General features: G+C 36.3%; 1 protein-coding gene across 4 annotated transcripts in view; it reads right to left on the reverse strand.

Annotated features, from left to right (window-relative positions):
• The window catches only part of DAAM2 (dishevelled associated activator of morphogenesis 2), a 207,987-nt gene that overhangs the window by 69,912 nt on the left and 113,688 nt on the right, over positions 1–24,387 (reverse strand). For all 4 annotated transcript variants that reach the window (XM_087717909.1, XM_087717911.1, XM_087717908.1 and 1 more), the window contains exons 4-6: positions 13,432–13,506; positions 9,672–9,766; positions 1,971–2,304 (exon numbers count right to left, since the gene is read on the reverse strand). In XM_087717909.1, coding sequence (XP_087574035.1) covers positions 1,971–2,304; positions 9,672–9,766; positions 13,432–13,506 — 504 coding nt within the window. The remainder of the gene's footprint in view (positions 1–1,970; positions 2,305–9,671; positions 9,767–13,431; positions 13,507–24,387) is intronic.

A 24,387-nucleotide genomic window follows, 5' to 3' on the forward strand; every position in this document is an offset into this window, starting at 1 on the left:
TTTTAATTATAGAAATTTGACAAGCATTACTGCATGACTATTTATAATGATAGAAGCAGCTACATTAGATTTAACTTTGAATCTGATATGGTAATGCTAGTACTTCTGACACCAAACAGAAGGAAGGAAGGAAGGAAGGAAGGAAGGAAGGAAGGAAGGAAGGAAGGAAGGAAGGAAAGAAGGAAGGCCTGAAGTACCTTGGAAAGGTTTAGACTGTTGAAAGGAATTTTGTAGAAAGAAATGATGCCATTTAGATTCAGAAAAACAGGTAAACAAGAAAATAAAATGAAATTATGTTTGTAATGAAACTTAAAAAAAACAAGCAGGCATAGATTCATCCTTAACTCCTTTACACTACACACACACACACACACACACACACATTCTACGCATTCATGGAAAAAACAGGATGTTAGTTCCTAAAGGTTCATAAAATACTCAACAATAAACAATAACTTGTCAAAAATATAGTCACACATATTCTGTAAAAATTATACTATTCCATACTAATTAAGAAATGACTTTTTTTCCGAAGTTATTTTTATTCACTTTTAGATTGTTAAAGAGAGAGATTAGGTAGGGAATTTCTAGCTCTAGTTTTTCATTTCACTGTTTCACAAAATTGTTAAATGCTCCTATGCAATGATGCATAGTTTAATTCCTTAAGTTTCCCTTAACTCAAAAGTATATTATCATAATAAAGCCTGGCCACTACACTGAGCTCGTCCACACTTGATCCAAAATCCTCTTCCTGCTTTCAATCCAAATATTGCACCCCTATAATTGCCAAATTTTAATCACAACTTTAAGACTCAGTTTTCTGAGTATGATGAAAGTGTTTCCAAAAGCAAAGCTATTAGGCATCCTATGAACTGCTCTGTTACTACATATCCACATTTGGTTCACATGTTTGGATACTTATTTCAATCCATGTAGTCTTTCTAAGCAATTTGAAGTACCCATACTTATACGTACTCTCTTATAATCATTATTTTGTAATGCTAGTAATATTACTGCTAAAAGAAGTGTTAGGACAAATGCAGTCAGCAGGATGCCACAGGCTCACAGCTCTGACTGATTAAATTTTGAAATTACTTGTCAATAAATACTTGGAAAGTTACTCATAAAAAGTCTGGCATCACTTTTATTTAGAAAAATGTCTCTCCGATCCACTGTTATTCTATGAAAAGACAGAAAAGGTGGATAGCTATCTATCTGTTCAAAAAAATAAATAAAAGTTACATTGGTGCAAAAAAGCCAGAAGAGAGTGGGAAGAGAAGCTTCTCTCCTTTTTCTTCCTTTCTTTTTTTTCCTGAAAAACAATTAGTATATGATTGACCATTTTATGTCAGTTGTTCTTTTGCCTACTATAGTCTGAAATGGTCTAGCTCAGCATAGTGGCCCAAAATTCTCACAAATCCAGGGAGGAATTCACATATTATTGATTTTATGCTCTAGGTGAAATGTCTGTCTTGAGTACTAATGTGAAATTAAAATATGGAAGGTTACTAAACAAAATAATACAAATATGATCCTAGACTTGGTCTGGACAGTCTAGAGAAAAGAAGGACTAGGGGTGACATGATAGCAGCATTCCAGTATTTGAGGTGCTACCACAAAGAAGAGGGAGTCAAGCTATTCTCCAAAGCACCTGAAGGCAGGACAAGAAACAATGGATGGAAACTAATCAAGGAGAAAAGCAACCTGGAAATAAGGAATTTCCTAACAGTGAGGACAACACTGAGGAGCAGCTTGCCTTCAGAAGTTGTAGGGTTTCTTACAACTTACTCACTGGAGGTTTTTACGAAAAGACTGGACAGCCACCTATATGATGGTGTAGGGTCTCCTGCTTGAGCAGGGGGTTGGTAGAAGACCTCCAAAGTCCCTCCCAGCTCTATTTTGATTGACTGATCCTGTTTTATGCAAAGAACCAGCTCTACAGGTCATCTTGCTCAATTCATCATTTTTACCTGGAATCTTGTTCTCTCCGCTGCATAAACCTGGTAATGAAGCATGGCCTGTAGAACTTTTTTGTGACCTCCTGGCACTAAGCAAACAGCTCCAAGGATCTCCAGGACCGCAATCTTGGTCTTGATGTTCTCCGTCCGTAAGCTCTGTGAAATTATATTGATGCTTTCTGGGTGGGCTAGAACATGGGCTCGTCCTTGGGAGTTGTTCATCAGAGCCTTGATGCATCCTATAACGGATGTGTGTATACGGCTTTCAGAGGTTTCATAGTCCATACTCTTCAAAAAATTCAGCAAGCAGCTCAGGCCATCCAGCTCAATAAATCTTACTACGAATCTGTTCAGAGATAGGAAAGGAAAAGGACAATGAAGGCACTTGGCATAAATGGTGTCACATTAATAAAACAACCAAATTGTCTTTTCTCTTAATTTGGGAAACTCTAAAGTGTACACAGCTGAGGAGCTGGGCAAAATGTTTTATGGAGGCTGATGTGTATGTGGAATAAAATTTGTTCAGCACCCTCTGCTTTCTGCTACAAAGAGAAATTGCATTATGGATCCAACATCACGCATTTAAATGACTTGAAATAACATAATTTGGAAAAAACAATGACTCACCTGACCTAACAAAACAAGGATAAAGGTTTGAGCAATACTTGCTGTCCTCCTCCCCACCTTATTAACGGCCTTTTCTCCTATCCAAACATCCTCTTTCTATGCAAGAAAATAACTAACATAATGTCCACATTGGTCGGTCAGTTGTTTGGTTGAAATACTGATGGAAAAAAAATAATGGAAATTCACGTTCAACATACGATCTGATTTTGTATTTCTTTGCTGAGACATGAAAATAAAAGATTGCCCACTATATTACATAAAGTTTACTTTTCTGTCAACAGAAAATTAAAATTAAAAGCATGTACCAGTTGACTTTAAACTGCAAATCATCTACTAAAATAGATAAAATACTATTGCCCATTATTTATCTACATAGAGTTACATTTTCCTTATTTATGAGAATATTAAACCTATAAAGTTCATTGGCTAAAAATTCTCTTTAGAATATGCTTCTTTACAAATAAAAAATGATTTCATCCTCAATAGCCGGGGGGGGGATCTATATTTAAATATTTCTTTTAGACTATCCAGTATTTCCTGAGATCTCAGTTAGAAAAATGGCTATTGCAATTATGACATTATACAGTTAACTATGAATGTAGCTCAACAACTTAAAAATAGGCATTTTTCCAACAATATGATGTATCTAATAAAGTGGAAAAGTGGGGGGGGGAATTATACTACTCATAAATAATTTAACATAAGATATACGGACAAGAGAAAATAAGAGAAAATTACCTATTGACACTTAAAATATCTATCTGGAAACAAGGCACCTTATTTTATTCAAATGTATTGGCTTCTAATTTGTTTCCAGGTACAATTCAATAAATTAAAGATGACAGGTGCTGACTGTGCACTGCTTGGGGTAAAATGATATCGTGAGAGTCAGAGAGTCCACCAATCCCCAAAACAGCCTTCTTAACACTTCCACATTATATTAAAGTAGTATCCTTTTTAAATGGTTCTAATCTTGCAAGATGGCTATATCCCAAAGTTCCCCAATTCATTCTTATATCTTAAATATACCATACAGGAATGCTGAAATTCTGGTATATTTGACAATTTAGGAAGGAGAAGAAAGCCTGAACCTCCATGTGCAGTTATGCACAGAATCTGAAAAGGTAGCATCCTGATCTGTGAAGGCCCAATTTCCCCAAAATGAATCTGTCCTGCATATCAAGATTTCCTTTGCAAGTTCTGAGTCTCTTGTGAATTCCTACATTGCGTGAGAGAGATTTTTGGATAGTTGTATAAACATTTTAGAATTCCTCTAGGGAAACACGTTTCATTTGTTCACCAACAATCTTCCAGGAGCTGGTGATGGCTTATAATTAGAAAAGCCTTTAGTTCTAATCCTCTTTACTGTTTTTATCACATGCTATTTTTATATGGCATTGAAAAATATTTGTTTGCTACTGTTTTTCCCCTCCTGCTATCATGTGTTTTCTATTTCTAAAGTTTAAAATGATGTGTTTTACTTTGATTTGTTGTAAGCCCCCTAGACCTCTGTGGAACACACACACATACACACACATACATACACACAATATTTCTATCTTACAAATACTTACAGAATAAAAACCCAAGTGGTATTTAAGTTTGTACCACACCCTACAACAAATGGAAACTTTAGTAATCTTTGGTCTTTCAGAATTTCATTTTTTTCTATTCCACTATTTGCAATGTTTGATCTTTTCTGGCATCATTATAATACTACATAGATTTAAGAAGATGGATAGCCATGAAACCTAACCTCGTGATACCGGTACTGGCTAGTGATGCAGAGATGGCTATACCACTCATTTGCCAATGCTACTTGAAAGAGTTGCTTCAGTGTACTTAATCAAGACATGGTAAGGCATGGCCACTTTATATAGACCTACAAGAAAGGAGTTAATAATCTGGGAAATGATGCGTCCATAGAATCCCTGCTGAAAGTTTCTGCAACACACAATCAAAAAACAGTCTGAGCAATATTTTTTGTTGGTATAGTGTAGAGTTAAATTTGTGGTAAGGGATGCAAAAATGGACAACTTTAAAATCATAGAATCACAGGGATGGAAGGGACCTTGGAGGTCTTCTATTCAAAGTCCCTGCTCAAGGCAGCAGTCCTTATACCATCCCGAACAAACGGTTGTCCAATCTTTTCTTGAAACCTCCAACAATGGAACATTCACTTTAAGATGATAAAAATCAAAACTCAATAAATATCCCCTGTTAAATTCAAATGTGTGCTACTGACAATGTATCTCTTCTAGCCTAAAAGTAGTCTATAAGTATAAAAAATGGTACTGAGAGGTACATTTCAAGTGGCCTGCATCAGAACAAAACAATTCAAACCTAAGATGGAACCAATACAATTTCCATGAAACAACCATTTGGGGCCTAACTGTGCAAATATGTAAGCCTGTTTCAGATATTTGGAGTTTTAAATTTTGGCACAAATCATGTGACTCCCAATATCAGATCACTTTGCAGTATTTCCGTAAGTTGAGACCATAAAATAATATTGTTTCTAAATTTTATTCGAGCTTCCAATGCATATGCACAAAATATATCAAATAATAGAAATCTGGAATAACTATATTTTATTCCTAAAGAGGAATCAGAGAAACTATATAATATTTGGGGCAGATTCCTTGCATAGCTTATCTCGTTAGTAACTTTATCTCACTGGTTACAGGTCTGGAGAAAACCAAAGCATTACAGAGAGTATCAAGAGATTTAGTTTGGGGTTTGGTACCTGTTCAAGCCTGAACTTTAAAATTAGTCTTTGCGCACAAACAAAGCTTAAGAGCAAACACATACCACAAATGGTTAGACAGAAATGCATTAAATGTCCAGGATATAAAAATCATTTTGGGATAGCATTCTTTCCAACCTTCATTGGCATAAGCAATGAAAAAGCATGAAGATGGCAATGATTTGCTTGTCTATTGTTAGTTTTGGCTTTCCAGTTCCAGGATTGCATTTCTCATTTTCCCAAAAAGGTAACTGTTGCTTTGTGTGACTTACAGTCTTGGCAGTTAAGTAACATTTTCATCTTAACATTTCTTTGCTGTTTTTCACCTATGGACCGGTTTTTCAGATGAGGAAAAATATCACTTGATGCTTTTCAGAGAGGAGAAAAACCTATTTGAGGAAAACTAAACACAGCCAAGTAAAAGTTATTACAGAATTGGTTTTCTTTCCTACCTAGTAAAGCTTTCCAAAGGGGACTTGGCTTCAATGCCGTAAGCAAAGAATTCTTTCAAACTAATTTACAGAACAACATTCCCATCTGCATCAAAGGCAGGGACACACAACAGTGGCATTTGGTGTTACCTTCTTAAGGTCTCATCCAGTAAACCTTCAAACGTTGAAAAGCCAATAGGCAATATGCCCACTTAGCAGCTATTGTTTCTGCAATCACCTGGAAATTCTCCATTTTAGGATGTCTTCATGTTCTTATTTTTCTTGTAGAAAACCGTAAGACTTTAACTGACTGAAGCACTTAGCTTGGATATTTCTATACATTGCAATTATTCTACATGTTCTAAAAACTAATTGTATTTGCATATCGTGCCAAGCCATCATATAGATTTTTTAAAGATCCAATCTGGCTCAGTTTTTTTAAAGTCTTGCTCTGTTTTGTAAACCCAACCATTGCAATTTGAACAATGTTGCTCCTAGTCCAACAAATGACACCTATGGTTGATTCAACTACTGTAGATAAGCATGCATCTTGAAATTAAATGTATGTTTAGTTTAGATAAAAACGTATTTAGTTTTTGTTTACTTCATCCACTTCTTAGAATACAGTCACTGGAATATAGTAATTCACAATGAAACCCCTGCCTAACAAAATGTGTGCTCTTTATGGACAGAGGATTTAAAAATGTCCTACAGAATCATTTCTTTGAGTTTCATTCATATCACATTCTGTGGAAATGGAATGTCATAATTAATTTGCCCTGCACATCTTAAACCTAACTGGCAGCTGCTATTCAATTCCATTTTTACTTCAGATATTATGTTCAAGCGACATGTTCACCATTGAAAAATCCTGGTCCTATATCCCACCTAAAATATGGATTGAAATAGGTTCCATCTACCAGAAGTCATCAGAAGAATAAGACAAAGCATGCTAAAATAAATTTACAAATACATTTTCCAATGACTTTTTTTTAAAATCAACTAGATGATGGAAGTATTTCTTGGCTAAAAGAAAACAAGTTTTCTTGATACTTTTCCATTTTGTTGACTCTTTAACAAAAGTCCAGCTAAGTTTTGCCTATTCTATTTAGAACTTTTTTTTCCTCACAACATCCTGACTTGTCGAGGTAACTGATGATTAACAGAAGCGGCACTACACATTTTCCCCTGTGTTTCAAAACCTGATATTTTTATAATCATAGTTGCTGATGGTTAAAACTGACTCACAAGGAAATCTTCACTCTCTTCCAATTGTTCCTTTCATGTTATTGTCAGGTCTTCCCTAAACAGTGTGACTGAATGCTTTGTAATTGCTGAATTGGCTCTAATTGCTAAAGCATTTCTACAGTTCAGTTGTACCAGACTTGGAGATATGTACAATGGCTACTATTAAAGACCAACTTTATTGTAAAAAATCTACCTTTCATACCAAAGGACCCATTTGCTTTACCAAAATACATCTGAGTTCAATTTGGACCTCAAACTCTTCTTACAAAGGAAAAAAAAAAGGTTGTTCTATTAATGTGGTGCCTCTTGTGGCCATGCAACTACCATCTGAAAGAACAATGGACTTTCACTAAATACACAGGAGATTCCCTCCAGTACAATTGAGGCAGACTTTTTTATTTCTAGAATAAGGCCAGCTACTACCATGCCCAAATTTCTTCTTACTTTAGAGACATCATTGAATCAAATAAAAACGAACAAATACAATCAACAGTTATAGACGATTTGTCTTGATGAGCAGCAAAATCCCTTGCACAACTGTGTTTTTCTACCTCAAGATAGAAAAGACACCAAGGCACCAAGGCAGAGATAATCTGGCTCATAATTCTTACTAAGTAGGGATGGTGTAATGGTGTCCTCTCTTCATGGCACTGCTTATTTAGCTAATTTGCATTGGATCTCTGTGGCCTTTGATGATCTACACAGCCCTAATGTCAAGAACATCTCTGGACCAAATGTAGAAACACCTTGGTGAAAGTTCAAAATTCAGCAGCTAAGTCACTTGAAAGGCTTGTATGAGATATACAGGAAGTTTACCTCCTCCCTCTGTTTTAAGTTTTATACCACCAATGTCCGAGGGTGATGTTGGAAACAGGAAAGATTCTGCAGATGTGTTTAATATGTTGTGATTATTTCTGAGCTACAAATGAGGTGTCCTAAGTGCAAAGTTTGACTTCTCTTTGGCAAAGAATGATACAAACCTAATTAGAATGGAATCAGCTAGCAAGCTATATAAACACTTCATAAAATTAATTTTATGGGTGAGTGTATACCATAAACATATTCAATTTTGCCAGATATTCAGTATGAACACTAAGGCAACTTTATTGCTACTCCAGGTTCAGCCAGAGGTGTGATTATAAGGCTTTCTAACTGGCATTACAAAACAGCAACCATCCTTCTTTGGTTCCAAGACCAATATCTTGGGGGACTTTCTATCAAAAAGGACTGGATAGAGCCACAAGGACCTCTATTTTCCATTAAAGACCAAACTGGCTTAGGTAACGAGTGTTGGCATATAGTCAATCTTGCAATAAGCAAACTGAGTCCCTGGAATCAGTTGAGCTATGAGACTTAGCTTGAAATTTGGCTTGGCGATTGCTAAAAAAGAAAAAAAGGTGGGGGGAGGATAAGCCCTCAGGGCTGCAGCCAGCAATTTAGAAGCAAAGACTTTATGTGATACTTTGTGGCTGCTGCTGCTGACACTCATTACAGCTGTTATAAACAAAGGAAATAAATGCCTGCTGTCAGAGGTCTTTAGCCAAAGTAATGCTGGACTTATTTGGAAAAAATTTCAAATGAACTCCGAAAGGTTTCAGAAAAAAAGCCAGTCCTATTAGTAATGTCTTTCCTGGCATGATAGAAAAGGATGATAGGAAACTATATATAGTATACACGTTATGGACACGTAGGAAAATTGTGGTAAGTAGAAAAATTGTCTACACTATCCGTTGCCTATTATGGAATAACTTATTGGGACAAAAAAGGTTGACGAGGCTGATTAATCAATAATTGGCAGGACTGTATCATTGTTTTTAAAAACCTTACATCAGCAACAGAAGGAAGCGTGGCTTGGTTACATCCTCTGTGATTTCTCCCTCTCTGATATTCAGAAAGTTTCTATCATGGAAGTACTGAACCAAAGTGAAGAGCAATTTTTGGACTACAAATCTCTGTGCAACGCTAGTGATTCATGCAGAAAACTAAAAGCAGATTGCCTAATATTTTATGCTAACATATCAAGATTCTACTGGAGGAGATTTATCCTGTGTAACAACTGTGTATTAGCCTACACAAATGGAACTTAGCAGGAGTGCAGATTTTATCAACTTATATGTACAAACTTCCCATGTTTCCTGCTATTTCTCTCATTTTATATATTAGAAGTTCAGCATTTCACATAGTGGTAGTAATAAAGTATTGGAATTTTAAAAGCCATTAAGACCCAGAACAGATTTAAGCAGTGGAGAAAGGAGATGTACAGAGTTAAGATATGAAAGCATCAACTAGATTATCAGGAAGGAAGAAGAAGTTGGAGGTCAAAAAAAAATAACTAGAAAGGGAAAACAAGATTTTTAACATTCAATATTGTTCAGGAGGAAGGTGACAAAGAAGAGTAAATTTAGAAAGGGAAATGTATATAATTGTTTGAGATATGAGCTTAGATATACTTAAAGAAAAAAGGAAGATGACAGACTACTCTGTAAAATTCATTCTAAAACTTTATATCAAGAGAAAATGAAATGTATCTTCAATTAGCCTGGGGTTGTCTCATGATATTTAGAGAACAAGGGAAGTTGTATCTTGTATCTCATTTCTTCCATGACAAATAGTTTTAACCTAAAAAGTGTCCGACAAATGGAAGAAAAATATATGACATACCTCATGGGCTGAGTTCGCAGAGCTGTTTTCAAGTCTTCAACTATTTTATTCCTCATTTCTGTTTCTTCCTCATCAAAAGCATATAAGGTCTGCATCTGTTTGGAGGAGACCATGAAAGAGTTATGAATCCAGAGCAGGAGAAGAGATGCAATTATTGAGTAATTTAAGATTAATCAAGCACTACCAACCAATCAAGTTGGAGAAACCATTTGGATGCTGTCAAGAAAACAAAACCTTCAGCAACAAAGCTGAAAGAAAAGATTATATTTTCTAGGAAGCCCCTCTGATTTTGAAAGTTTAGATGTCAAATAGACAGGATTAAAATTTCTTTGTATATTTCATTTTTCACCTGCAGTTGATTTTAAATAACTGCAAGAAGAAAAAGGTTTTAAAAATCCCACCAATATTCTCAGACATTTACAGTAAGGTAACGGTAAAGATTCCCCTCGCACATACTGTGTGTGCTAGTCTTTTCCAATTCTAGGGACAGTACTCATTTCAGTTTCAAAACTGAAGAGCCAGCGCTGTCTGAAGACGTCTCGGTCATCATGTGGCCGGCATGACTAAACACCAAAGGCGCATGGAACACTGTTACCTTCCCACCAAAGATGGTTCCTATTTTTCTACTTGCATTTTATGTGCTTTTGAACTGCTAGGTTGGCAGAAGCTGGGACAAGTAACGGGAGCTCACTCTGTTATGCAACGCTATGGATTCAAACTGCCAAACTGCTGACCTTTCTGATCAACAAGCTCAGTGTCTTAGCCAGTGAGCCACTGTGTCCCTTACATTTACAGTAGCATGTTACAAAAGAGCAAAATTTTCAAATAAAGTTTCCACTAAAATTTTTCTTTCACTCATACCCTTTATACCCTACTCCTTTTTCCCAAAACTTTCCATCTCACTTTGTGTTTACGGCTTACAGAATCCAGAGTTGGATATTCCAATACAAGTCTAAACTTCGGGATGGTCAGTCAGTGAAGTAATTTGATCTTTGCACTGTATGCTATTCAATTGGCCCAGAGATTTGGATTAAACCTTTGAGAGTGACCTCTATGGAAAGTCAAATTCAGTCCACTAAAGCCAAGCAAGTTACTGTCTCTCTTAACAGAGAGGACAGTCCTTCACAGCAAGAAAGTAAAAAAACGAATTAAACCAAATATTAAAAAGCTAGCAAGAAAAAGAATTAAAAAAAATCAACCTCAGTGGAAGAAAAGAAAAGGATTTAATCTTTGCTTTCTTCTATTAAGTAATATTTTTTCACTCGGCTCACTCCCAAGTACCCTTGCCAATGAAAGTTATAGTGAAATTTTATTTTTTCTTAGAGTTATGGTTACTTAACACTTAAAATTTCTGTCAAAATGAAATTTAAACATTGCAAAAATCAATCACCCCAAAATACTCTCATAGATAATTTCCAGTAATGGCTGCCATTAAGGAACTAATCTTACTCCTACCAGCCTTTTGGGGGGGATTTATCCATACAGATGGAAGATAACTTAGAGCTAATTTGTGAGTGTACTTTTGTTTTAAAAAACAGCAAAACTCCTCATCCAGTGACTTTGACACCTGAACAAGGAAAGTGGAAACATCTGACATCATTCTTATAGGAACTGCCTATACATTAACCTTCATGCATTGCCTGTTCTTTGTCCCCATTGTTTATAGAAGTGGGTTGAACTGAAAGTTATCCAAAGTGGAGTTAGGTGTGCTGAAAGATGTATTTTCTTTTCTGCTCCATCAAACTGTTATGTTCCAAGTAAATTATTTCTAAATTATGAAATTTAAATGCGTAACAGCTGTCTTGTTGGCCTTTGACACACACACATCATAGGTTCGGGGTAGTCAGGTTCTAAAGAGTAGCTTCAGTCATTCGTTTGCAAACCTTTCTTACAAAATGAATATATCTTGGAGTACAAGTACTGACAAGTTTCCAAAAGCAACACAGTAGTGTAAAAGTAACTTTTCTTTCTTCTCATAAAGCAGGAAAGGGGCTTGCATTATTAAGTTCAGGCTACTGAAGACAGAAAGAAGAATGCCTGAACTGTTCACCATTTTATATTGCTGAAAGAGGAGGAAGAAAAGATGGCAGTAATAATGATTATCATATGTTTATAAGTACACAGAAATACAAAGATTCATTCCACCAAATGCTTCATATGTTTCAGAACAAGATAAGAAAAGTGTTTCCTAAGAACTATCAAAACATGCCTATTTTCCTTGCCTCTCACTGAATCCGGAAAAGCACAAACTTTTTATTTGTTCTACAGGCCAAAAGGTTATCAGGATTGCCCCCGAATGGCTAGGGAAGAGGGTGGAAACATGGGATCATAGATCCATAGCTAGATACATTGAGGTGAAAATGAGCAGAAAGATAACCAGATAGTTTGAAAGTTTTGGACAAGACCCCCCCAAAAAAGGAACAAAGATTAATGGGCTGGAGGCTAAAACATATGAAGAATGGTTGCAGGAATTGGGTTTGCCTAGTCTAGTGAAAAGAAGGACTAGGGGTAACATGATAGCAATGTTCCAGTGTCTGAAGGAATGCTACCAGAAGGCAATACAAGAAACAATTGATGGAAACTAATCAAGGAGAGAACTAAGAACTAAGGATATATTTCCTAACAGTGAGAACAATCAACCAGTGGAATGGCTTGCCTTCAGAAGTTATGGATGCCCCCATCACCGGAGACTTTCAAAAGATACTAGACAACCATTTGCCTGGAATGGTAATGGTCTGCTGCTTGTGCAGGGGTTTGGAGACCTCCAAGGTCCCTTCGACTCTATTATTCTGTTATTGAAGATTAGTGAAGTAGCCTTTTTTAAGTTTAAAAAATATAAATAGAGATAAAGGCGCACTGCTTTTGCCCTCTTTAAATGAATATGGAAGGGTAGAAATGAGTTCCTAGCTAGCATCTTCATTTCTCATTTCTCTCCATAAATGTAAGAGCTTAGAGATAGAGTGCAAAATTGCTTATTGGCAGCCATAGGCTCTTTTCTGATCCCCTTTCTTTAAGGCAGGCCAAACTTCAGAAGGTTTCTCCCCCAATTTTTACATCATTTAGGATATTTAAAAGAGGAAGCAGTTGTTCAGTGGCTAAGACACTGAGCTTGTCGATCAGAAAGGTCAGTAGTTTGGCAGTTTGAATCCCTAGTGCCACGTAACGGACTGAGCTCCTGTTACTTGCCCCAGCTTCTGCCAACCTAGCAGTTCGAAAGCATGTAAAAATGCAAGTAGAAAAATAGGGACCACCTTGGCGGGAACATAACAGTGTTTCCGTGCACCTTCAGAATGTAATCATGCCAGCCACATGTCCATGAAGACGTCTTTGGACAGAGCTGGCTGTTTGGCTTTGAAACAGAGATGAGCACCGCCCCCTAGAGTTGGGAATGACTAGCACATATGTGTGAGGGGAACCGTTACCTTTACCTTTAGGAGAGTTAAACTGCAAAATAATACTCTAAAGCCCCCATGCCTCAAGACTCCTGAAATTCTTCTTACATAGGTTTGGACCAACACAGTTGTGGACTACTAACCTTGACCTGCCACAGAAAGCCTGGGGCAATGCTTGAGTTGATAGCAGTTGCACTATTGGCTTAAAATCTTTTTGACTATTTACAATTTAAGAAAATGTAGAAAGATGAGGAGGCTGGATTATTTCTAAGAATCAGGCCCTCCAATAGCATTAGAGTGGATGACGAAATCAAGTGAAGTTAGACAGATCAAGACAACAATTTCTAGAGAGTAAAGGTGTTACTTACTGCTGCCATGGAATTGATGCGATCAATATAATAGTCTGGCCAGCTTGTGGCAAGCTTGTTAGGATCTTCTTGTTCCTGAAACAGAAAATAAAGAAAAAAAATATAGCAAAAAATTCAGAGTCAATTCCATTTGCCTGGATGTCTTCTGCAGTGTCCTCTCAAAACAATTCATTGATTAAATAAAATGCTAATATCACAATTCTATCTTTCTTACAATCAACATTTTAAAACCTATTTTCCTACCATATTTCACCATCAGCTCTGTTTTTTCTAGTTTCTGTTTTCTCTCCTACACATATACAGGTTTAAATGATGTAAAATAAAAGGCCATTCTGGCTCTAATATCCAAGCCAAAAAACAAACTTTAAGAATAACAGCAATATATGATTCATTAAGATGAAGTTCTTCTGTGTGCCCAAGTGATCCTTTAATTCCTGTTGTTTTCTGGCATTATTTCCCATTGTCACCCAGATAAGAATATGACTTGTGGTGGTGGGCATCATTTGGCCAAGTGGCTCTATTGGGATCTTTAGTCTCCATCACCACATATTCTAAATACAAAATATACCATTAGATCTTTAAGCGATATAGCTCATTTTTCAGAGGAAGTAGGTAAAAGAAGACATTCATATTAGAAATCCCTTCATCCTGCTGGGACAACTTCCCAAGTTGTGTGAGGGATACCTACCTAAAGGATCTGTCCAAGGTCCTGAGAGACCCTAATATCTTGTTTTATTTAGTTCCACACAATTAGACTGATTCATTTTCCCAGATGGCTTCTAACTGAGATGGTTTTACTAAACTAGATCAAGATGCCTCATTTTGACATTACTGGGGGAGGGTTTGTTCCACAATCTTAATTAACACCAACCCATTTAATTTTGGGTCTCTCATATTTGGAAACATTTCAATTCATAACAAGCAATACATACAAAATAACAAAATCCATTTTCATTATTCGGACCATTTTTTAAACAGGATAGCATGTAAGACAGTGCCCTCTCTGGAATGTCCTTCATTTAACAAGTAGAGATTAGGTTCTTGGTGTCTTGCTGTACTTAAATAATGATAAGATTACTCTCCCAAAATACTGCTGTGCTACTTATCAACATACACTGTGTGTTTTCCAATGAACTGGAGGGTGAGGCTATTATGTACAAAACAGTGTGAAGCCATTCTTTATTATAATATGAACTTCAGCTTGACTTCTTACAAGAACATGACATGGCAAGAGGGTGCCAATGGACAGTTGCTGATATTGCTTCAAATACCAGCCGCAAATTGCTGTGCTTTATGTCACCTTATTTAGCACCCATCTTTACTTTATACTATATAAGTCTAAGTGCTAGTGCTATTCCTGCCTGCCTCTGTTCTTCCATTTGCATTTCAGTACCATGTGCCATGCACAGCAAAGCAAATTCTATAGCAGCAAAGAAAGATTTTAATAGAAACTGGAAATATAATTAATCAATAAAAGGCAAATTGTATCAAAGTGTTATCTGAGGCACTGCAAACACTGAAGCATTGTAATGGAAGGAGTTGAGACCCATTACGCCTCCCCTTCCACCATGAAGAAATAGTTCACACATTAAGGTAGCATTTATTATAGAACACAGGCTCATTCTATTCATTTATCACCTATTAGTCATCAAAATTAGTTACTGATATTTTTGTTGTTTTATTGGCCATTGATTATTCCACCAAGCCTTTTCAAGAACCAATCATTCAGGAAGCTGTTTGGATCAAGTACTTATAAAATGTGATGTACAAAAGCCAGGAGAGGCTCATGATTAATTTTAGCTAGGAAAATTTTTATCTTGATCCCACGTTCATCTCTTGTGGAACTCTGAATGTAAGCTCTTGGCTTACATAGCTGGCTGTGAATGAAACCTTCCAAAGTAATTGAATTACTTAGATAATCCCCTCCTCCTGTCCATTTTTGGATTTCCCAAACAATTATCAGAGGGTAAATCAGGGAGGCCAAGCCTACATTAAATACCAGTATAGATCATTGCTTTTTATCTGCTAATGTGTTAAAAAAGATGCTTGAATGTAATATGTCGGAATGTCTACGAGCAGAAATCGCTTTCATCTATTTGGAAAATCAACATTTAGAGAACAGTATAAAACCATGCACTGAGAAAAGAACAGCTTCTATTGGAAGAATATTTTTCTAAAAAAAAGATTTATTTGAAAAATCTCAGCTGGAATTTTATAGTGAAGCAATATTTAATTGGTACATTATTGAGCCTTCTTCTGTGAGAGCTGGTTTATCCTTAGAAAGAAAAAAAGAATCTATCACTTCAGATCAATGAAATGCAACACATTCTTTCCACAAAAAAAGAGGAGGATTGCTTTGTGCTGCAATTGATTGCCCTTCTGCTGACTGGTGTTCTTTGATTAATGTGCAAAATATGTATAGTTTCCTCACAGGACACAAATATACATTTATAACTGGAACTGGAACAAAGTCAAGATTTTTTCAGACTACTCACACACACACACACACACCCTCTGAAACAATCAAGCCACAAGAGGTTTCAATTTGAAACAGGACAGACCACAGGGACCCAGTTACTCAGTAGGCAGATGTGGCTGAGACGTCCTGTTTCCCATAACACATGATTAGCACTTCCAAAGTTTTGTTAGACTCTTGTGGAAGTGCTGCTTTCCCAAGCTTTCCATGGGAGAGAAGACACCCACTGGGACTATCATCTAGCTCTGTCAGGGAATGTGTGTGAATTCCTGCTGACTTATTTGGTATGATAAAGCACATATCATTGATAAATAGACTGACAGCTTGATGAGCTTTGAAAAACAGTTCTCTCCGCTAAAAAGAATCGGGGAGCTTGATTGATTATGTCAGTAAGAGCAAGTTTTTTTAAAAAAAAAATCTACAGCAGAGTTACCTATTGTCTGGGAAGAGAAAAGTAATTCTAATTGCATTTACTGTGTTCTCTCTATTCTGGCTTCCTTTGCAATATTTTGTAAGTTTCAGCAAGAGAAGAAAACAGCTAACTAAACTTTTAGCAAACCATACTATATCAGAAAAGAAGACCTCTAATATGTTTCTTTATTAGAAGGATGTATCGGACATATGGAAGTCCAAATTCCAAGACAGAGCAAGTCAATTTGTAGTATACCTGGGAGACAGCAAGCCTCAAATGAATCCACTCTACTCCAAATCTGGGCTCATTCAAATCTCTGATCCTGACCTGTTTTTTCAGCTTCATTTCATTTATTTATAACTAGCTGATAACCTGGTTGGAGCCCCCTTGTGGAGTACTGTGAAGCCATTACCATGACAAATCCACTTTGGTGTATAGTAGACACCATCTTAAGGCTGTATCCTAACACTATCACATTAATGCACACTATCACTGTCAAGAGTACTGTAATTTAACACTATAGATATAATTCATTCCTTTTCATTTCAGCAGCCCAGACGTTCCAGAGTTATGCTGGAACACACACACACACACACACACACACACACACACACACACACACACACACCATTTATATATAGATAGATAGATTAGGGGTGGGTTTCGGCTGCCTTTACTACTGGTTCGGTAGTAAAAAAAATGTGCATGCTCTGCGTGCGGGCGCATTTTCGTTTAAAACGATCTGTGCATGCACACATTATTAAAAAATGAATAAAAATTACATTTTTAAATGAAGATTGTTCTGTACATGTGCAGAACAGAAAATCAAGATGGCACCACCAATCACAGAACCAGTATGGTCACGTGTCCACCGGAGCTACTACCTATTTGGCCGAACCGAATAGGTAGGAACCCACCTCTGTTATAGATAGTGGAGAGGAACATATTAGCGACAAGACCATGATTTTTGCTCTGATCCCAGTGCCCTGAACAGAAGGCAAGACTGTGTGTTAAAAGAGAGCTCCTTGGTTGTGCTTTCACACAAATTATATTACACATTACTTTAACCTTATGTAATATTAATCTGGAAATAATAATTGATTGACTGAGTATATGACATCAAATCAATGTTGGCTACTAGCAACCATACATACAACCTTCTCCAGAAGTGTCACCTCAACTTCATCCTTCAGGTCTTCTAACAGGGCACTCTTCCCTAATTTTCTATTATATTATTTCCTGGGAGTCGAATATTCATAAAACAATGCCACTCAAATCTGACTTAAAAACCCTGAAACGCACATTTGTCTCCAGCTTGGACCACTCAAATATTGATTTTAAAGTATATCATCATTTTCTATGTCTACAAAATCCTGGACTTATTTATGGAGATTCTCAATCATGCAGATCATGGTTGTCCCATGGTGCTTTTCAAAAAGGCAGCTGGACTTTCTTGATTTTTGCTTTGAAGACATTTCACTTCTCATCCAAAAAGCTTCTTCAGTTATTTTGCAGTTCATTTTCAAGGGGGGAAAACCCAAGAAAGTCCAGTTGCCTTTGAAAAGTACCTTTGGGACAAGAAACTGGACTATTTATACATGCATAAAAGAGATGGGGAGATTGAAGGGGTGGGGGCTTGTAGAGAAACAGAACAGAATATGAATTGCTTCTCTATTATGAAGCTTTCCCACAAAATATGAGAGACAGACCAAAAATTCCTTTAGGTCACTTTTGGGTATATCAATTTTCTCCAAAATATAGTGGTGATATAGAAAATATAACCCACAGTTATCTTAAATTCTTCTTGTCACATTTTTCCAGAGCATGTGGGTTGAAACTGCTGTGCATTTTTAAACATTCTGCATATATCTGAGCATACATGTGCATACAAATCTGCACATGTACTGCCCAGTTCCTGCATTACCTGATCATAATTCTGTTTCCAATAAATAAATATACAAGACAGTCTAAGTGCTTCTTTAATGTGCTTTTTAATTGGGTTCTACCTATAAGCCAACTTGCCCGGCCTTTCAAATGTGGAAAAAGCTAAAATCTGGGTGTATTGTGTGAAATTTGATGACCAAGGTCAAATTTTCTTAAACCCAAGTATTTACAGAGACCTCAGACTGTGATTTAAATAAACTGTGTAATTGCAGTGTTTTAAACAGGCTTAAATGTTACAATAACTATATTGGGTGCAGACTGTTACATAGGTTTCTGAATAAAATCCCACTGTAGAAAAGTTTAAATGATTGCAAGCTTAGATTGTATATTTAAAATGGAAAAGCTTTTTCATACTAGTGGGCAAGAAGCAGATAAGCACCCCTTTAAACATTACACAAGGATCACATCAAGGTGAATGCATCTTACAGCAGTTGAATGCTTCAGAATATGCCGTTTTTTCTGTAAATCCAAGCACATTGATGTGCATGCATACCATATACTCTAATCTTTCATAAATTAGCTATATATAGGATTCTGAAAAAATATGGCCCATTCCAGGCTTAAAGATACATCTATTTAAATTCTTGAGTATTTTGTAAACACATGGTTTCCTGTGCCAAAAACAATTGTAGCATAATACAGAAATTCCTTTAGAGGTTCCTCCCTACACTTTCTCCCATAATCAGTAGTTTATGTGAGCAATTATCATACAGTAAAGAAACTTAAGGGAAAGAGAATATTTTTGACAGCTATCTGTGACTTCTATTAGGCCGACTGGACTTCTAGTACAGGAAGATTTTGGATTCTTTTAGTAATGATATAAACTCGATATTTGCATAAGAGCTTAATTTACATATATTTCAACTATGTGAATGTATTTTATTTCAATATCTTTTTTTCTTAAAATGTGTTTATGAAATTGAGAGCAATAAGATTGAAAATGAAAAAGAACATTAATTCTTTTCATCCCTTCAATTTATATTCCACTTATTTTTAGTCTTTACATATAGCATTTATATAAGTCATAAATGTTCTACTTATTCAGAAGTTGCATAATGGAGAAGAATATTCCAGCTAAATCTTCTAGCATGTAGAGAAGAGAGTGGAGCTTGAATTAATAGCTCAATTTTTTTTATTTCAGAATATACCAGTTTTGTGTGTTTGTTTATATGTGGCAAAGTAAAGCTGTTTTGCATATTTTGTTCACAGATATGTGGAATTCCTTAGTGAAAAGGAGAGAAAGGGAGGGAGACTTTATAGACGAGTAAGCACCTTCTTCCGGTTGGCATCCCTACTGGAAGCCTTTTTCTTTGGAACACACCTAACTGATGAAATATTTGGCTACTCATTGTAGCACCTGAACTTCCACTCTAAGTCAGGGCTTGCTTCATCTTGCCTGGTCCACTGCCTCATGTGTTGAGGTTATACCTTGGCAGTCTTACCAGCAAAGTAGGCTACCTCTTTAGAGTCACATGTTTCCCAAGTACATGTTTGTATGGTTGCATGAATAGGTGGGTATAAAGAGGAAATTGATAATCATTGGGAGAACAAAAATGGATTTCTCCTCTTTGGCTTGAGTTTGAGGGATGTTCCTGGGAGAAAGAACAGCAGGAAACAGCTTGAGAGCAAGCATAGAGTAATGGCCATCTCTAGTCTAGTCAAGGAAGTTTAATGGCAGGGTATCAGGATTCTGCCCCACACACATACACACACATCAACATTTAATTGGTTGCTTGTAAGCCATCAATCATCCATAAGTTTAACTTGAAGTTAGAACTGGGGGATTTTCTTCTGTGTATATGTTATTCTACAGTGCAGCATGCTAATCTTGAGGATAGGAAGATGAAGTAGCAATGATCTATACAGCTCAATTTTGCTAATGAAATGCTCCATTCACCCATGTACCCATTTTGGGGTACATCTGCTCCCAAAACAGTATAGAACTGTATAGTTCACCATATTGTCTGCTAATATTCCATCCAAAGTTAACAAGAGAAATTTCAGAAGTGCCATGAGATTGCCCAGGTTCCTTGTCTTAAGAGATTCACATACATTTCTCTCATTCAGAAGTGCCTGACGATCTTTGTTGATCATGGCAACCACAAACCTCCTTCAATTAGTTCCCTCTGTATATGTACCAGACCATATTTTAGGACTAGGACTAGTGGAGTTGATTAGCAAATCTATGTGTAACTCCACTGTCAAGGACAGATTGATACTCTGTATGAAGTTCTGCAATTCTGAGGAAGTGTTAAAATGTCAACCCAAGCACCGGTTAGATCACAATGGTTTTCTAAAACCCAGAAATAGATTTTCTGCTTTCTCTATTGCAAACATTGTTAAAGATCTGGCTGATATATGGAATACTGAAAAACTATAGTCTGAAGAGGAAATACTACTGTTGTTAAACCTCTCCTCTTTTCTGCAGAACACAATCAAGGTCTTGATGTAACAGGGAAACGAGAGTAATGAATTAGAAGATATGACAGACAGTAGCTTGAGCAAAATTAGAGAACATCTCAGGGTGAAACTGAATGAAGCACAAACTAATGGCCATCTGGAACAATATTTTCTGGCAATAGAACCAGTCCCTGTGTGTCAATGCAGAACAGAGTGCTTTTAAGGATTGTTTGACACCTCTTCCACTAGGATACTCAGTGACTTATTCTGAACAAGTTGCATGGTTGATCACAGGAGAAATTTAAAACAAAAACAACACTGAAGAAAAATCACTTCCTCTCCCCACAATAGCCAGTTACTCTAAGCATAGGTATGGAGAATGCCAAGTGTATGTGGCATCTTGCCAATCAAGCATTTTATGTTTGAAACAATTATTAAATTATCCTTGTATCAGTCATATAAAATATTTGCTCTTTAGAACAATTTCAAAAAATCACCTATAATTGCACTAGGAATGACACCAGAATGGCTACTTCTGGTAGCAGCTGAAGGAACAGCTTCATTTGATGGGATTATATACTAAGCATACTCAAGGGAAGACAACAATATTAATATGAGAAGCAAAGTTTTCTTAATGCTTCCAATATTATTAATGATTAATCTGCTTGACAGCAGTGGGTTAAGCAGCCTTTAGCTTGATTTAACTGAGCTTTTTTTTAAAAAAAACTTTCAGCTTTGATACACTGAAGCCATCCATGTGCACAATGTAACCTTGAGGAAGCCTTCTCTAAAAAAACTAAGTGAAATTGGTCATGACTTTAGATTTTGGACATCTGTAAAGCTTCTTTTCTAAATAAATAAATAAATAAATAAATAAAGGAAGGAAGGAAGGAAGAAATGAGGAAATTACAGATATTCATTGCCTTTCCCATGGTTAAAAAAAGAGAAGAAATTCTTCAGGTTTAAAAAATAAACATATAATTTCAAGGGCCTGAACCTCAGTGACCTCCATTCTTAAGATAAATAAATGATCTAGCATTACATAACGGAAACTGTGAGTTAAGCTGAGAAAGTTGGAGAGAACAAGAGAAAAAGCAGAGCTTTCATCCTTTCAGCTGTTCCCCAGGAAAGAGTTGACATGTCAGAGTTTTATCTAGGAGTAGATATTCTCCACTGGAATGTTAGCACTTTAATGGAATTCTGAGGAGTTCAAATCATTTCCCCTTGATGTCATCAAGTATAGAGTGAAAAATTGATGAAAACCTTCTTAGAAAAATAAGAATATTCTTCTATCTGGTTGTTAAAGGAGGTCGGGACAGTAATGCTTCTGTTTTTGAGAAATGATGAGATGAAATTTAAGCATAATAATTATACTTCATAAAACAACTTGAAATTTACTAAAGAGTCACAATGAGTTTTGAGTTTTGGTTGCCTGAACCCTGGTACAAAAAATAATCATAAAAAATAATGTATTTTGTTCTGCCAAACTAAATAACCTGCCTTATACTTCCAATAACCCCCATCCCTATCAAGGTTTCCATTCTGTCCAGGATCCTCACTTTTCAAAAACTTACAGGGTCCTGTTACTTTTCTTTTCATTATTTTACTCTTTCAGGAAGAAGAATGACTTCTATATTTTTAAATGATTCCATTTTTTTTCTATATTAGCTTTATGCCAAAGGAAATGCAGTACTCCTTCCCAACTAATGAATGGGTCAGAAGCTAGTAGCATATGTAGAACATAGAATAACAGGCTGGAAGGTCCTTGGAAGTCTTCTATTCCAATTCCACGCCCATGAGAGATCCTATACCATTCTGAACTTCCTTTGGGCTTTATGTGATGGATATACATGACCATAGAAAGAATAGCAGAATAAAGAACAGAATCATAGAGTTGGAAGGGATGCCAGAGGTCCTCCAGTTCAATCCCTTACCCAAACAGAAAACCCTATAACATTTCAGACAAATGATTGTCCAATCTCTTCTTAAAAGCCTCCAGGATTGGAGCACCAACAACCTCTAGAGGCAAGCCATTAATTGTTTTCACTGTCGGAAAGTTTCTCTTTGTTCTAGTTGCTTCTCTAGGTTACAATACAATACAATAGCAGAGTTGGAAGCGGCCTTGGAGGTCTTCTAATCCAACCCCCTGCCTAGGCAGGAAACCCTATACCGTTTCAGACAAATGGCTATCCAACATCTTTTTAAAGACTTCCAGTGTTGGGGCATTGGGTTGATTAGTTTCCATCCATTGCTTTTTATCCTGCCTTCAAGTGCTTTGGAGAATAGGCTGATTCTTTGAGGCAGTCCTTCAAATATTGGAACACTTCTATCACATCATCCCTAGTCTTTCTTTTCACTGTCTTCTTAGTTCTATGAAATGGTAATACAGTGTTCACATAGCAAGTATTCCATTTTTAGTGTGATGCAAGTCCATCTTAGAAATCTTTTTCATAACATGGTCACTATTTCCAGCATCAATGTGCTATTTGAAAGAGACCTCATGACATATGTTTCAACTGGAACAATGTGACCATCCTTCATCCAAAAAATGAAGGGCCATTATGGCGGGGTGTGTGTGTATGTGTGGCTGTACTCCTAACTACACTGAGTGGCTAGTCAAATTGAAATAGATAGTAACACAATTTGCTAACCTAATGTGTTGTTTTTTTACCTAAATTAAGCAATGGTTCTCTTGGTTCTAAAAATGTATTTAAGTTACTATACTCACTAATCTGTCTCACAGAGGTATTGGGCCCAAAAGGTGCATTCTTGGGACATTCTCATTCCATACACTTATTTCTTTTCTTTCTTCAAAAAAAAAGAAAGAAAATGTACTGGAAAAAGGATAATTTTATTACATCAACTAATGTGTTTAGTTTGTTAGGACTAATGTTCTGATGAGATGTGGGCCAATGAAAGCAGTTGGACTGTGGTCTGCTCAAAATTAAGGCCAGCTGATAGAGTCAACAGCTTTCTATTTTCTGGATCTCCTGTTTCATATTAAAACTAATGAAATTGAGCAAGCCGACATATTTCCTGTGACAAAGCTGGAACTCCTTTCTTATTAAGAATAAATCAGGGCAGCATCTTTTAGGAAAGTGTGTCATATCTTGAAATGAGATTTTATTCACACATTACATTTTACATTAAAGTTTAAAGGCTTGACTGCAGGACTTCCTAATACTTGGATTCAAGACATCATGATTCCTAATTGTGTGAATGCTGAGTCTAGACACAAAGTTCAATATTAATGGGGAGGGGAGGATTGTAATGTATAAATATGTTTATACTATATGTATATAGTATTAACTATATTACACTTGCAATACAGTTTCTCCAAACACCAACAGCATATCTGACCAGAACCAAATACTATATGCATCACAAGCTTTCAATCCCTCACATCATGAATATATCTTATACTTTAAAATCAATACAGAGCAACTTAAAATAATGACATCTAGGGCATGTTGCAACAAGAAAAGTAACAAAAAGCTAATTTATTCCAATCACCTACTTGCAACTTTCATCACAGGACTGTCAGGCTTCACTCTATAGGCAAGAATAAACTACTCAGGCAAGCTCATCAGAATTCAGAGAACTGTAGAGAAGTAATCATTATTGCGGGGGAAATGGAAACTTATAGCCAAAAATTTCAACAATTTCTCTGATTCACAAACAAGACCCTTATACAGAAACAATGTTAAACTTTTCTTGTCTTTCC

The sequence above is a fragment of the Thamnophis sirtalis genome, unplaced genomic scaffold (genome assembly GCF_051295495.1).
Source record: "Thamnophis sirtalis isolate CommonGarterSnake01/CBP01778 unplaced genomic scaffold, rThaSir2_p1.2 scaffold_6, whole genome shotgun sequence".
NCBI lineage: Eukaryota > Metazoa > Chordata > Lepidosauria > Squamata > Natricidae > Thamnophis > Thamnophis sirtalis.